A 16,689-nucleotide genomic window follows, 5' to 3' on the forward strand; every position below is an offset into this window, starting at 1 on the left:
TGGTGTTTGCAGGCTCAAAAGGCAATGGGTCCAGGAAGGCTTCAATCCAGACCAGTGGGGTAGAAGCTCCCAGACCGGTGGTCCCATCGGGACGCGGTAAAAGGAGATGAGATCGGGAGCTTGGCCGCACCACTAGAGGGCGTCCCAACCTCCACTGAGCCCTGGGAAAGGCAGCGCGCTGCGCCGCTTGCACCGATCTCTGGCAGGCGTCGGAAGGGGCGGTCTCCCCAGTACGGCAGGTCACGCAGTGCGCACGCGCTGTGTCCTCGACCCGCAGCCGAGGCGGTCCCTGGAGTAAGCGGCGTCGCTCAATGCGCCTGCGCCCTACGATTCTCTCCCCCCGCCCGGTGGCAGCGGCCGTGGCGCGGTGATGGAGTCCGCGGTGGAGGAGCTGATGCCCCGGCTCCTGCCTGTAGGGGACTGTGACCTCGCGGAGGATTTCGACCCCACCATGCCCCCGCGGACGCCCTCGGAGTATTTAAAGCGGGTCCAGTAAGTGGGGGAGGGGTTGGTTGGGGGGGCTGCGCCGCTGCCTTCTGGCCCCGTGGGGGAGCCGAGCGGGGGCCGGGCCGGGCCTCGCTTCCCCTTGGTGAGGGGCGGCGGCTGCCGGGTCGCCTCTCCAGAGCACGCCTGGCCTGGGAGCCCGTTGGGGGGGGGCGTTGGGCGCCTCCCCCCCCCTCCCGTCTGTGGCCGGGGGGCAGGGAGTTGTGCCCTGACCCGTGTCGCTCTCGCGCGCCCCGCGAGCTGCGGGGCTGGTTCCAGCCCCCCTTGGACCCAGTGCTCAGCCTGCGTGGGGGCCGCCCCACCCCCTACATTGCATTGTCAACCCGGGTCTCCCCTCTGCCGGCCCCTGTTTCCAAGCTTCCGCTTGTGGGTCCGCGACTCCGCGCTGCGGTCTGAACCTGGGCTTGTATTTGCTGGGCCTGGGTGCAGCCTCAGGTCAGACCTCTGGAGATCCAGGGTTGAGCTGTATCCACGCTGTAAAATGACAGGGCTTGGACCTGAATCACAGCAGGACTCACGCTCGGACCACTGGGTCCGAGAACCTGGGTCCTGTGAGTTCACTAAGTTCACCCTGAGTCTGAGCCCAGGTGTGCAGTGCAGTGCAGAATCATAGGACTGGAAGGGACCTCCAGAGGTCATCTAATGAAGTTCAGTTCCCTGCGCTCGTGGCAGGACTATATTATCTCTAGACCATTCCTGACGGGTGTTTGTCTAACCTGCTCTTAAACATCTCTAATGGTGGAGATTTCACAACCTCCCTAAGCATGCTGTTGCGGGGCACCCAGTGCCCAGAGGCAAAACAACAGCAGAGGTTCATTACCCGGTGTGTTTCACTCAATAATCACAAGGGGGTAGAGAAGCAGAAAAGTTTATTTGCAGCTGCAAACAAGGTACAGGGAGAATAGAATCTCAAATCCTGCACATCAGAGCAGGTCATTACACACACTTTTATATTCCTCAATGCTACTGCACTACACATTAGCCAATCAAAACTTTACACAAATACTCTGCCTTCCTTATATGGGTTACAACAATGTTTATTTCCTGCAACCTCTAACAAGCATTCCTAGCAACTTAAACAACCAGCACATTCTGTTTGGCCTTGTAACTATCTCCTACTATTTTAACTTGGCATCAGCAAACCTTACACTATGAGCATTATATGCGGCTGCAACATTGTTTTAAGAGCAAAAGAGCTTACTCAAACCAGCCAGGCCTGAATTCTATTAAGGGGGGTTGAGAAGAAGCCCTTAGGACTTCAGCAGGGAGACTTCCTCGACCCTTATGGCCTCCCATCCCCTCAACTGAACTAGTGGCCATACCCTGGGGTCTCCAACAATACTCTTAAGAAATAAGTGTTGTTTAGGCACTGCACTGGAAATTAAGAGATCCAGGTCCTGTCCCTGACTCTATACCTAACCCATTTACCAAACCCTTTAGCTGTCTTGTCTCTTAGGTCCTGGTCCAGCAATTTCTAAGTGCAGAGACAAACTGCCCTGTTTATGCTGTACATGGTTGCAAGATTGGGGCCTTCAACTATAAACTCTCTGGAACATGAACTATCTCTTATGTGTTTGGAAAGCACCCATCACAAAAGGTGCTATGAATTCATTTGGTTCCTCTAGGTGCTACCATAATACAAGTAATTACAATTACATTTAAATAATACAAGATCATACAAGTAATTACAAAGTTTGATGTCTGAATAATACTATTGTTAATTAAACTTTGTAAATCTTACAAGGTAACACAGTGTTCAAGGTGCAAATGTTACTTAATTACATAACTTACTGAGAATTTAAATTAATGTCAATATTCATAACAAGGCTATTTTTAACAATACTAAAAATGTAAGCCTAAAATTACCTGACTCTGTCGCTCTAGGTTGTTCAGGTTTTGATATTCATAAGTTTCTCATTTCAGACAGCAAGCATATTCTTTAACACTTTCTAAAATTCCACTGCACTCTCTGATCCATCATCACATGTTTTTGACAGGCAGATTATGGCATAATCAAATAATAGGAGAAAGTTCTTACTCTTGACTGTAGTCTGTTTTTCACAGAAGGAATACAATGGTATTTTACTAGCTACAGCTGTTAATAGCAATGATCTTTACTGATATTTATGATGGAAAGATGTCTTGTGGCTGAAGCACAGAACGAGAAATCACAAGTCCTGAATTCTGTTCCTGGCTGTGCCACAGACTGGCTCACATGGGGGCACTTATCTACCATTCATAGCTTATATTGTAAACTCATTAATCTTTTTAAAACTCTCAACCCATACCCTTCTGTAAGAAATATTTTTTAACTTTTTTTTCTTTAATAGATTCTAATTCATAACTTAAGAATTGTGCAAGTATTTTGTATTTGATCAGGTACCTCCTCATGCAAACCCAAACCTGTGACCGTTTCTGGTTCTAAGGGACGCAGCTGAGGGATTTAAAACATAGCCTTTTATTTCTGTTTGAAGGATTGAAGCAGCACGATGCCCAGATGTTGTTGTGGCACAGATAGACCCCAGAAAGTTGAGAAAGAAGCAGACAGTGAATATTTCAGTAAGTATTGTGTATATATTTGTGTATATATTTTTAAAATATTTTTTTAGAAAAACAGACTAGACAGTTAAATGAGAATAAAAGCTTTTGGTTTCATACTAAAATTTTTGGATGCATGGTATAAGCATCAAACATGTCGTAGAGTACCTGAATTTTAAGTAATTTGCAGAAGTAAATGGAATCTAGTCTTGCAGATTCAGATTGTGAATTACTGGATAACTGAAGTCTCATTAAAACTCAACTAATCTAACTTATAACATTCACACAAAATATTGTCTTGTATCTACAGCAAAAATAATTGATCATATTTTCTCACTGCAGAAGCAACTGAAAGAATTTTGTATTTAAAGATTTATAACTAAGTTTGTCATAAAACTTTCCTACAGTGGAAAGATACAAGGATATCAATACAGAGTATGTTCTTATTCTTTTACTGTTGCTAGTTTCTCAGATTTTTTTTTAAATCACCCTAGTCCATCCATTCTGGTCAGCCAAACAGGATTATTCCCTACTGTATGTGTCCTAGGGCTTTGCCCTGTCCCCTTTGAAATGGTTCAAATAATGGAGCTTCTACAATTTCTCTTTTGGAAACTCTATTCTGATATTTCACGGTTGGAAAACATTTCTTGAGATTGGCATAAAATTTTCATTTGCTCAGTTTTACTTCATGATTCCCAGTTGAACAACCTGGGACACTTTCCTCTTTCACTCTATCAAGAAAGGAGAGAATATTTGAAGGGGGGGTTTTCAAGTACATATAGAAAGATATTGTATTCTCTTCTTATGATAAGCCATAAAATTGACTACCTCCCAATGAAGTTACTAATCCTTCAGTTAACTTTGATGATAGGAGTTAGATCAGGCCCTTAGAATGATAGTATTTTGTTTTACTTTCTAGAGGGGACACCATCTATTTAATAATCTAACATAAATGATTTTTAAAATCTAATATTACTAAAATCTATTTAGATGCTTATATAGACTTACTCACCTTATTATTTGACCACGTCACAATCATTAATAGATTTTTATCTTCGTAACACCCCAGTGAGATATTATCCCCATTTTGTAGATGGAGAACTGAGGCAGATCAGACTACGATCTTTAAGAGATGGTAGAGGAGAAAGTGTGTCATCTTAGTTTATTTGCTTTGACAGGTTTCCCTTTTGTTTCTATTGATCACACAACAGGGGAGATAAATATTTTTGTTTAAGGGCATGTCTACACTACAAACTTATGTTTACTCAAGTTACGTTGGCGTACAGCTGCCAAAGTTAGTATGTCGCTTGTGCGCCTGCATACTTGGCTCCTTGGTTCGGTGAGAAACATACTCATCAGGAGTGCTTGTATCAATGCAGAGTGCTGTGCACAATGTATAGGTATCCCACTGTGCAACTCGCCACTCTCATGTTCACTGTCTTTTGGGAAGCTTTGGCAGTGCATGATGGGGCTGAAATGAGTCATGCAGGGGTAGCTGGGAGCATGGGGTCAACTTTCCAGTTTGCTACTGTTTCCATCCCATAATGTTATATGTATCCATAACTTTTGCACCTCTTTTTCAAAATTCCACAAACCCACATGGCTCTCCTCGCTGTCTGCTATCTCTGACAGAACCATGGAGCTTGCACAGCTCTGCACTATTGTCATGAACGTTGCAAGCACAGAGCGCACACTATCTGGAGTATTTGCAGAGCCTCAAGAAGAACCGAATGAGTGGGGACCATGATGGTTCCTTGGAGGACAGATTCACGGTTGTTGGTGGCATTCACAGAGCAGCTCCAGATGGTGGATTGCCACTTCTGGGCCCAAGAAACCAGCACTGATCTGGTGGGTTGCATCATGTTGCAAGTTTGGGGTGACAAACTGGCTGCATAACTTTCAGATTCACAAAGCCACATTCCTGGATTTGTGCACTGAGCTCGCCCCAGCCCTTCAGCCCAGGGACACCAAAATGAGAACAGCACTGACAGGGAGAAGTGAGTGGAACTGTGGAAACTTGCAACGCCAGATTGCTACCGGTCAGTCTGGAATCAATTTGGATTTGGGAAATCCACAGCGGGGGCCGTTCTCATGCAAGCATGCAGAGCCATTCATCGCCTTCTGCTAAGCAGGACTGTGACTCCTGGCAATGTGCAGGACACAGTGGATGGATTTGCAGCAATGGGGTTCCCAATTGTGGTGGAGTGCTAGATGGCATGCATATCCCTATTTTGGCTCCAGACCACCTTGCCACTGAGAATATCTGCGGAAAGGGCTACTTTTCTATGGTTAAGCAAGCATTGGTGGATCACCAGGGGTTCTTCACCAACATCAGTGTGGACTGGTCAGGGAAGGTACATGGCACTCGCGTCTGTAAGAGCACAGGACTATTCAGGAAGCTACAAGGAGGGACTTCCTTTCCCGACCAGTCGATTACCAGTGGGAATGTTGAAATGCCAATAGTGATCTTGGGTGACCCAATCTTCCTTTTACTCCCCCAACTCATGAAGCCGTACACCGGCCACATCGACAGCAGCAAGGAATGATTCAGCTACTGGCTCAGCAAGTGCCAAATGACAGTTGAATGTGCGTTTGGTCATTTGAAGGGTCATTGGCGTTGTTTACTCACAAGGTTGGACCTCAGTGAGAAAAATATCCCAATGGTTATAGCTCCTTGCTGTGCCCTGCATAATATATGTGAAGCAAAGGGAGAAAAGTTTCCACAAGGGTGGAAGTGGAGCAGATGTCTGCTGAATTTGAACAGCCAGATGCAAGGGGTATTAGAAGAGCTTAACAAGGAGGTATACAGCTCAAGGAGACTTTCAAAGACCAGTTTAACAGCGAGCCAGAGTAGTGTGTGGTGTTGTCCAGGTTCTGCTCTTTTGTGGCAATTACGTGTAGGAATATAACATTGTCATTTCACCTGTTAATTTTGTTTGTGAATGAGCCTATGATTTGTGTGTCGTCATGCAGTAACAGGTAATTGGTTGCTTTCAGAACTGCTGAGCACTTGGCAGCATATGTTGTGAACTAATAAAAATGAATTATTTTCCAAATAATATAATTTTATTCTGTAACAAAAGTAGTTTAAAAAAAACAACTTGTGCAATTTAAAACAAATACAATAAAAACATAAGTTCTGATCTCTTAATTTATTATGAAGGGGAAAAAATGTTCATATTGATCTCAGCTACACATACACCAACCATGGCTTTTTTACAAGTCAGTGTATGAGAAACTGTGATTGTCTTTAATGTCCCTTGGGGTGGAGTGGTATGGGGAATGATGACACATGGAATGTTATGTGGGGGATATAGGATGTTCCTGATACTGAGCTCTCAATGGATTGTAGAGGGAGGTGAGCTCAGGATAGTTGAACCTGCAGGTCCACCAGAGCCTGCAACATCTGTGTTTCCTGCCTGAAAATCCGTATTATGTCCTAATGCATCTCTCTCTCCTTTTTCCTGCTGGAACTCTTGGGCCTTTCCCCTCTCCACTCTTTCCTTCTGTGGGATGTCCATAGTATTCATCCTCCATGCCTTGTGCTCATGATACAATGCAGCTCTGGCTTGCAGGATCCCATTGAACATGTCATCCCGAGTCCTCTTTCTCCTCATCTGGTTCAGGCATTCTGCAGGTGTGCAGGGGGAGATCCTGAAGGCTGTAATGGCAGTTGTTTTAAGACAAAACACATGGGGTAACATTGTCAGCATATTCACTAAGAAAGCGGACCTGGATGCTGAACTCACTCTCCTTGCTTTCCTAAAGTTTTAAGCACTGCGTTCTCACTTCTGCTTGGGATTGCTTGTGGACAGTGTCAGTCACAGCACCAGCCATGGTGAGAGTGGCCCACTGGGGTGATTTTAGTTGATATCTCACTCCTGAGGGTAACAAAGGTAGAGAGAGGGGACAGTTGCTGCTGGTGTCCTGAAGCTGTCTGGGCCTTTATGATACTAGCCTGTGTATTGCAATGGTGCCTGCTGAAGTTGTTGCTGAGTGTTGTGGAATAGTGTCCTATGGCAGAGGAATGAGGCAGCCCTCTCTAGAAACTTTTGGCAGAGGATTGCAGAGTACCTCCATGAAAATTTCATACAGATCTCTCAGGAGGATTCAAGGAACATCCCTGTGCACATACATAAACTGCTCCACATGATCATATTCTCCTTCTCTTCTCCCCCCTCCCCCCCCCCACTTTAGAGTGGAATGAAAAACGGATAGCCATTCTACATCTCTTCTATCGTGAGTAAATGAATGAAAAAGCAGAACACCTCTTTTGGCACTTTGGGAGTGCCATCCCTGTAATTGAAAATTTATCTAAACGCTTACCCAGGGTTCCTTCCCCTGCATCACACTCACCTGTGCTTGATTGGCTGGACTGCAGTGGAGTCAGAAACAGGTCCTGGCTTGCTGGGCAGCTGGATCCCCTGGTTACCTGTCCCATACTCTTCCTCATCCTCCACCACCAACTCTTCTTCCTCCTCACTGTTCACACCAGGGGTTTATGTCTTTGGCTTCTCAGAGGTATCCACTGTGCTGGCGTCGGGAGGGGTATCTCTGCCAGGTATGGCCTGCATTTCTTTGTAAAGGGGACAGGTCTGCGGCTTGGCATCAGATCGATTGTTGGTCTTCCTGGCATTCTGGTATGCCTGCCACAGCTTCCTGGCTTTTGTGCGGCACTGCTGCTGGTCCCTTCTCTTGCATCCCCTGAGCAATGTGCTGGTAGATATCGACATTTTTACAGCTGGTTTGAAACTGGGCCTGCACATACTCTTCTCCGCACAGGCCCAGGAGATCCAATATCTCCTGTCTGCTCCAGGCAGGAGTGCATCTGGAGTATATAGCCAGCGTGGTCCGCTGGGCAATTGCACTCAACAATGGAAAGCTGCTAGGTGTGAACACTGTATCAGGCAATCAGGAAATGGAATTTCAAAAATTTTCAGGGCTTTAAATGGGAGGAGGGGTTTCTGGTTTATGTGACCCCTGGGAAGTGAAGTTCACAGTGGTGACCAGAGTGATCAGTGTGGGGCATTATAGGACAGCTGCTGGACGACAGTTAGGATTGCTATAGTAATGCAGTGTCTACACTTGCCCTGTGTTGACCTAAGTACATGGACTGTGGCTCTGCGCCGCTTGGAGAGATGGTATTAGTGTGTCAGCATAATGAGGCACTTACATCGGAGGGAGACCAATTTAAGCATAGACATATGCACAAACTTGGTCAACATAAGCTGTTTTGCGTGGACCTAACTTTGTAGTGCAGACCAAGCCTAAGTGTTTGTAAAATCAAATTGGGATGTGGTCAGGCAAAATGTGGTACTTGAAACTATTTTAATTAAATTTTTTTAATATACATTACAGTTCAGATTAATTTTTCTTTAACTCATTGTATCTTGTAGAAATAATAGTGGAATTTCCTGCTTGTGTGTCTCTTCCAGTTAATCATTCAGAGCTTGTTCAATGCAATAAAATAGGGACTTGGCTCAATACTGAACTGTAAAAGTAGTGGATTAGTGTGAGTTTTGGGGTTCACTTTTAATCTAGAGATATATCCTATGTTCTTGCTAAATTTTCAGCATCCCACCTGCAAGAAGTCATTAGAGGTTTTTCATTATCCCTTCCTCTAAAAGGCACTTAACTACAAGCATTTAAAAAATTTTATCTCTACCTCCTAGATTTTTATTACCAATTCATGGGGTTTAATGTGGAGATCTGGAACGGTAATTCTTCTGATTCTGCACTGATGTCTTATATGGCTGGCAGTTGCCCCATCTTAATTGAAGTGGTAGATCTGTTTAGGGCCCTAAAACAATGTATTTTTATAGATCAGTCTTTTATTCTGTACAAATCAGGCTATCCACTTGCTCGTGATATGAAGTAAGACAGTCAATATATCTGATTGAGATTTCTGTAAAACTTGCATTTGTACTTTGTGCAAAATAAACTATTTAAATCTACACTCAGAAAAAGAAAAATAATGACCATTTGTTCTATTTTAGAGAATTTCCCCTATCATTATGAGAAAACAATACTTCCCCATTAATAGTAAGAGAGTGGGGTACATCTGTCATTTGGATATCTTCAGCATATCACCAGTCAAAACATGACATTTCTTTTGTAAAATGTGAGAATTGGGGCTGGTTTTGTTTTCTTTCTCAAAGTAGAATTATCTCTTGTCTTCCTAGTTTCACATGTACTTTAAGTGGAAATTCTTAGTTTTAGACTTAATTAGTTTAGGGTTCTGTTTGTTGATTACTTGTTATAAAAAAAATCCTACCTATGCTTTCTTAGCTCACAGGATGCCATCCTGCCCCTGAGGGATATTCTCCAACTCTCAAATGGCAGCAGCAGCAAGTGTCTCACTTTTCAGCAGTTCGTCAGGTAAAGAACAGAGTGTTCACAAACTAGTGCAGTGTGGATATGATGGCATCTAGTGTGGTGGTGTTTTTTGGGGTGGAAGGGTGAACTTTACTGTATTCTGGGGAAAGATATAGGACGTAACATTTTATGGTAGAAAATAGTTAATAAAGTAGATGACTGCTCTGTCTTTGGAAAACTTGTTTTGTTTTTTTTTGTTTGGGTTTTTTGGTAAACCTAATTTATCATGACACTCCAGCACCAAAGAGATTCTTGGAGAAAACAGGCAATCATACATTTAGCTGGCTGAGAACAGTCTTGTAAATGATGATATCTGTGTATTAAAAGAGTCTCTGTCAAGTAGTTGAGGACAAAGCTTAGGGGTTTTTTGTAGCTAACAAAAAATATTTCAAAATGTAGTATTAATAGGAATGTTTTAATGAACTACTAAGATCGAAATAAAAACATTTGGGTCCCAGTCCAGTAATGGGGCTCATGGACAGTACCTTGCACCCATACAGGAACCCATTGAGTTCAGTAGGATTCCATCTAGGTAGAAAGGTCCATCTGCACAGATCTGATGGCCGTATCTTAAATTTTCCATACAGTGCTTGCAAGTTGCCCCATTGTATGAGAACTAGAAAGGGAAACTGAATAGCCTCTCCCCCTTCCCACCCCCAATCAAGCTGAGTAAATTGCAAAAGGTAAACAAATAGTAAACTGGACTTTTACCACGAAGTTTTAATACTCTAAGATCTTAAGTGACTTAAAACATATAGCATTCCTATTGCAACATGTTAAATGCCGACCTCTTTTACCTCTGACAGAATTAGCGTGGAGGGGAAGGAAAAGCATTGGTGTTAGTATCCATGAAAACATGCAAGAGTAGCAGTGAAGAAGAATCAGAAGGCTAGCCCTCTGTGCTAACATTATGTTTGTATAAAATCTGTCAGCTCTTCTGATTTTTAGCACAGATTTCTGGTCTCATGGTGCCTGCTTAAAAAACAACAAAAACTTTGCTGCAATAACCGTCACTGGTTGGAAAACATACCTTGAATTCCAAAGGTTTAAACTTCAATCTCCAGAATACTGTCAAAGCAGGCCATTTTGGTTTTGGACAAACTCTACATATCTCCTTTCAAAAAGGTATTTTTATGGTATGAAGGTCCTTGACCCATACTGGACTGAGAATCTGAATACATCTAATCTCTTTTAGCGTTCGTGTTGAAACAAGGTTTTGGTTCCTTTCAGCCAGTTTTCCTCTCATTTAGGATACTGCAGTACTTGTTGAGGCTTATTTCTAGGGCAAGATTATCAAACACATGCTAACTCTGCCAGATCCAGAAGAAGGAGAAAGCTGGCTTATGAAGGTGAAAGCTCCCCATTTAAACATACATCTCAAAACAGAAGCAAGGGCAGTGTTTCAAGAATTGAAAACTGTTTTTCTTAAGATTGCTTACCTTAAGTAAACATTTTAAAGGATTAATAGTGCTAAAATTATGGTTCTAGAGATTGTCAAAGCTATATAAATGAAGAAGCATTTAAAGTAACATTTTAAGGAGTAGACTAACCAAGCAACACATTTTTTTCATATTTCATCTCTCTTTACAGGTTATAAAATAGTAAATTCTGTCTTACAACTTGCAACACGTTGTTATATTAAAAGAAATACATGAATAATTTGATCAGTTATTTACCATATTTTTACAGCAACATGCAATCTACTTTTTCTAAAAGAAATAACCATTATAATGGTATTGAATTGTTTTTTTTATGGTTATGAAGGCCCAATTAAAGCAATTTGGAGATGAAAAGCTATTTTGGCTAGAATAAAATCATTACATTATGAACCATAATCAAGCTTAATTATTTTAATCCTACAGAGTTTGAACAAACACAGAAATCATTGGAAGGCACAACATTTGGACAGCAATGTTACAATGGTGAGTGAATTTTATAACGAATTTTGTGAACCTCTTTATTTTACTGTTAAATTGTGTTATGCTGATAATGGTGGTGCACTAGTAATTGTGTTTAACTGCAAATCAGGATTACCAGAGTTATATATTATTTGAAAATATATAATTTATGTAATGAAAATACAAATCATAACATCATATGAAAAGTAGCCCACTCTTATTTACCTTTTTCAGCCAAAATCTGAGGATGAAGAAGGCTGGAAACTGTTTTGTCTGGGTGAAAAGTTATATTCGGAAACAGCTATTGCAGTGTCTGGTAATGAAAACCTAGGAATTGATTACATAAAGGTAGGTATCACTTTTAATAAGAGTACTCAAGCTCCTTCTTGGTTCTTGGCAGTTATGTCTCGTTAGCAGCTTCCAGAAATTGTCCTGATGTGTTGGGCTCAGTGCAGATCCAATCTGAATGCAAAACAGGCTCTGATGAACATGCTGCACACCTGCCTGCTATGTTAAGTGGAATCTTGGTGAAGCAGAGAATCTGATCTTACTTAATTTTCAGATGGAAATATATCTACTACTATAAGCTAGTCTTAGGATTACTATTAACTGAAACATGTTAGAGACAATGTTTTATTCTGTATGTTTAACAGCATTTTCTGCATAGTCTCCATTTTTTGTTGATGGTCAGTTGCAGTTTGTCTCCTGTGCAGACCACTCTCCAGAGAACTCTCATATATGCTATTCCCTAAGCCTTTTAAGAGTGGGCTTACTAGTAGTGGTAGCAGCAAAGCTGAAGCCACAAAGGCATCAGGCATGGATGTGTACAGAGAGGAAGGAGTTTGGGTGAGCATGTGTGTATACAGAGAGGTAGGTGGAGACGTGGACTCAGGCATGTTCGTTGTTCCTCTTAGATGTGCCGGAAAGGCCCTTAGTAAACATCAGAGAGCCAGAAAACACTTATAAAAATTCAGGACCTATTTAAAGAGCCTATGACCCAAACAATAACTTTTTAAAAAAATTGAAGTCCAAAGAAATTCAAGTTGTATCCTTTTAAAATCTGTTGCCTCTCCCAGTATTTGGTAACATTTAGATTAATAGCTATTTTTTACTGCTTATGTTTGCTTTGTTTACTCCTGGGGGAATTCTGTGCCACTGAACAATGCAAAATTGGTGCAGAAATTAATGTTCTGCTCAGAATTCCCCCCTACCCCCCCGAACAGAAATGGGCTGCAGAGCTGCCTGCCGCCACTACGTGGCACTGGACCTGGCAGAGCCCAGCTCACAAATAGAAGACACTGCTGAAGGGAGGGGGAGGAGGAGCTGGAGGGTTTCTGGCAGCTACATTTCCCAGCACGTCCTGAAGGAAGGGCTTGGCGTGCAGGAAACTCCAAACAAGCCCAGGATCCAGCATCATGCTGTTTCTCCCTCTGGATCCCTGGGGTCTGGGAGGATAGGGGGTGCATGCAAGTGACTGGGCTGGGGGGTGCCCTGCAGCTGGGCTCTGGGAGGGGAAGAGGTTATGGGTATCTGGCCCCCCAGCTGGGCTCTGGGGAATAGGGGGAAGAGCAACAGGAACTGGGTTGTCATAGAGGTTTCTTTAACTCTCTGCGCTTGGGAGAATTTTTTGTCTGTATTGTTACAGACATAATTACTGACAGATATTTTGAAATAATTACCAAAATAATGGAAATTGGCGTGATTATATAGTGTTGTTTTCACAAAATATGCAGAATTTTATAATGTGCACAGAATTGTTAATATTTTGGTACAGAATTCCCCCAGGAGTATTTATTGCTCTTCGCATTATTAATTGTAACTGGCATTTTCAAAATTAGAACTTTGTATGCTTTGAAAACCCATTACAATGAAAAATATGAAGTGGATTTATGTCCTCACGTTCAAACTCTGTTCTAATTTAAATCTTAAAATACAAGGGCATTTCTTGGGAAGTTTACTTCATATATTACAGTTCCACCATGATTTTTCTTTTCAGATTGGTTTTCCCCCTTTTTTAAGTATTGTTAGCAGAATGAATCAGGTAAGTCTATGTTTCTACTTATGAGAATAAAATATTTCTCACCAAAAATATTTACTTTTTCTATAGTTTTCCTATTAATTCCATGGATATCCCATCTATTGAGTGTCATTGTATTAAAGGAAACAATTTATACCATAAAACTTGTTTGAGGCATTATCGCAATCTGCCACTAGAGTCTTACTTGGTAAAACTAACACATCAAACCTCTACCCTTTTCTCATTGATACTTAGTGTTTAAATAGAAATATTTTTTGTTCATGTGAATTACTTTTGATTATTGTTGCTGGTACTGAGGACATGTTCGCATGCTTGTGGCTTAAATAATAATAATAAAAACCCTACCAGAACAATACACTCCACTGCACATGCTTCTCCTCCTGAAGAGAGGAGGAGAGAACAAACACAGGACAGATGTGATGTTTATTCACATTGCTTACTGCACCGCTGCTACTGCTACTTCAGCACTTAACCAAACGGTCGGCTGTAGTGACTGTTCACCATTCGGTCCATTCCTGTGTGGCTGCAAAGCCTTGATGGGCAAAAAGTAGGATGACCAGATGTCCCGATTTTATAGGGACAGTACTGATTTTTTGGTCTTTTTCTTATATAGGCTCCTATTAACCCCCCCACGCCCATCCCAATTTTTCACATTTGCTGTCTGATCACCCTAGCAGAAAGTCCAACGTTGGAACAGACTTCATGAACCCATGTAATAGGGTGTCTGCCTGTAGGCTGCCTCCACACCTCAGTTGATGGAATTTTATCCCGGATGTTGCAAGCCACCCGGAGAACAGCATGTGGAATATCTTGTGGCATTCTGAACATCGTGGAAGCCCCTCATACTAATACTACCCCTCGTACTATTATGTCCTGTTAGTCATCTCTAAACAGTCTGAATTTTTTCTGTGTCTGCCATAAAACTAAAATCAGAGGTACAGAAAGACTTTCAAGTATTGTGGTCCACTTTGGGCATCATTTCTCTTCTTACTATATATTCAAGTCCTTTTCAATTTCAGCAGCATCTGTCCTGAAATTTCCTTTCTCCTTTATATCAAGTTTCAGACTGAAATAAATGCCTGTCTAGATGCACCATAGAGTGGATATATAAACAAGTGTCATTTCACTATGAAAAGTGAGGTCACGCTTCTGTTTGCTTTTGATATAGTTCTTTATAAACTATAATCAAAAATTGGTGCAATGACCATTATACGTAGTCATTCTTCTTTTCAGGTGTTTTTTTCTTTTCCTCTTTTAAAAGGCAACAGTAACTAGCGTCCTGGAATATCTGATAAACTGGTTTGGAGAGAAAGAGTTTACTCCAGAACTGGTAATTTTAATTTATTCTATCTACCTATAAACTAACTCAGTGAAGAGTTGTATATTTCAAATATCAAGAAACTCAAATTTATTTTCATAGCAATGGTAACTTGTCTCCCTTGCCTGTAGGTATGCCCTAGGGAGCACTTGGTGTTAAAACAAACTTTGAAACCTTTTCCCCTATCTCCCCTCTATCATGACAATATTTATTAATGCATGTATTTTCTTGAACTAGATAATGGTCTCTACTAGCATTCAGTACAGTTGGTGTGTTACTAATTAATTACGGTAAAAATTGATTTGGAAAATACCAAGCTGTACTACTTCTATTTAAATCCACTTAGGGCAGATGGCTTTATGCTTTGTTGGCATGTCTTGAAAAGCCTTTGTTGCCTGAAGCTCACTCCCTGATTCGGCAATTGGCAAGACGATGCTCTGAAGTCAGAGTATTAGAGGTAAGTAACAATTTAATATGGGAAAATTCTTACAATTCAGCGTAGTGTGGGGGATGACTTGACAGTATTGTTGAGAAATAAAATTCTTAGTTTGCATTTATCCAAGTTATTCGATTTAATAGTGTGTGTGTATGTATATAGTAGACTCAAGTGAATGAAAAAGCAAAGTATGGAGAATGAACTACTGGATTTTTATGGGAACCCAACAAATTGCTTAAGAATGGCAGTTCTTTTCTGCAGCCAAGTAATATTAGACATATGACCTAAGACTTCATATTCCTTTGTTGCAGGAGAACAAGAATGAAGAGAAAGTGTCTGCTCTGAATTTGTTAATCTGTTTAGTTAGCAGGTATTGCAAGCTTCATTTTTATTAAGTAGAATTTGGAGTAATTTATGTACACAGCAAGCACAGAAATCTTGGCTTTAGGATCAGCTTTTAAGGAATTTTGGCTATGACAATGTTTTTGTAAAGACCTTATATACTGTGGTACACATTTGCTCAGTTAAAATGACTTACTTTTAAAACCAGGAGAAAACTAAGCATATACTGATTTCCTCAAGGAGAGGTAAGTAAAGTAAAATAAAAACTCATCTGAAGCAGGTGATAAACGATGAACCTTTTGAACAAATCTAAAATTACTTATATGAAGCCAAAAACATTCTGGGAATAAAAACTAGTGGTAAAATATACAGCAAATACACTGTCAATTACTTAATGGGGGGGAGACAATGTCTTAACACTTTCTCAGACTAACTTTGTTCTCCATATATTCAAATTACGTTTCTCTGATAGGTATTTTGATCAACGTGATCTGGCTGATGAGCCCTCCTGATTCCAGATTGGGGATACTTAAATGTCTCGCGTCGCTATAAAACCAACACCAGCATCAGTGTTAAACAGCCAGGTGCAATGCAGCTCAAAATGTACCTTCTTAGTAGTGAGCTTGAATGGTGTTGAGCAAAAGACTGCTGGTCTCACTGAATAATCCATGACCTGAAAAGGGTCAGCAGCGAAGTGTCTACCCACTCTCTATAAACCTGTTTCTCTGCAAAAACAAGTGGTCTTTAAAGCAGTATGCAACTTGAGCTGTTGTAAGCACCCAAGGGTAGTTTATCCTGAAAAATTACTTCTGGAGAGTAAGCCCTTTTGTTGAAATTGAATTACTCATGTGAATAAAGATTTGCAAGACTGCGCCCCAAACTTTTTACAAATGAAAGTTTGAGGCAGTGAGAAAGCTCTTTCCTGAACCAGGATAAAGAGTCAGATATTAAAGGGTTTTGTAAAACTTTACAATAAAATTTTCAAAACTGCTCAGTGTGTGCGTCTTGCTAGAATGTTTCTAAAAATTGCTTCTTGGCATCTATTTTTGCTATTTATAAACTGTACTTTTCAGAATTGGTGGTCATGTTAGATATACATGGAGTGAGGGGTTTTTTTATGGTCTCAATTCAGGTACTGAATGTAAATAGTACTACAAAACTATATTCCTTATTAGTTAGGGACTCTAATATATTTAACAATTAGCTCCGTATTCATGAGATAAAACAAAGGATCTGAAAA

General features: G+C 41.2%; 1 protein-coding gene across 2 annotated transcripts; it reads left to right on the forward strand.

Moving 5' to 3' along the window:
- The first annotated feature begins 270 nt into the window (after positions 1 to 270).
- On the forward strand, positions 271 to 16,439 carry GEMIN2 (gem nuclear organelle associated protein 2). Of its 2 annotated transcripts, XM_073349103.1 has the most exons (10): positions 272 to 492; positions 2,979 to 3,063; positions 9,331 to 9,420; positions 11,280 to 11,339; positions 11,550 to 11,663; positions 13,312 to 13,356; positions 14,615 to 14,683; positions 15,018 to 15,128; positions 15,419 to 15,477; positions 15,922 to 16,439. In XM_073349103.1, the coding sequence occupies exons 1-10, from the start codon at positions 371 to 373 to the stop codon at positions 15,959 to 15,961; spliced, it is 795 nt and encodes a 264-aa protein (XP_073205204.1). In that variant the 5' UTR covers positions 272 to 370; the 3' UTR covers positions 15,962 to 16,439. The 2 variants fall into 2 exon arrangements, with proteins under 2 accessions (XP_073205205.1, XP_073205204.1); XM_073349104.1 differs by lacking the exon at positions 9,331 to 9,420 and having other exon boundaries at positions 271 to 492.
- Positions 16,440 to 16,689: the final 250 nt, after the last annotated feature.

This window comes from Lepidochelys kempii, chromosome 6 (genome assembly GCF_965140265.1).
Source record: "Lepidochelys kempii isolate rLepKem1 chromosome 6, rLepKem1.hap2, whole genome shotgun sequence".
Taxonomy (NCBI): Eukaryota; Metazoa; Chordata; order Testudines; family Cheloniidae; genus Lepidochelys; species Lepidochelys kempii.

Excerpts from the sequence above, each read along its gene's own strand:
- GEMIN2 (XM_073349103.1), top strand. The coding sequence starts at position 371 with ATGGAGTCCGCGGTGGAGGAGCTGATGCCCCGGCTCCTGCCTGTAGGG. Across the intron at positions 13,357-14,614 it reads TTGTTAGCAGAATGAATCAG|GCAACAGTAACTAGCGTCCT; the intron begins GTAAGTCTATGT and ends CTCTTTTAAAAG. Across the intron at positions 15,478-15,921 it reads TTAATCTGTTTAGTTAGCAG|GTATTTTGATCAACGTGATC; the intron begins GTATTGCAAGCT and ends TTTCTCTGATAG.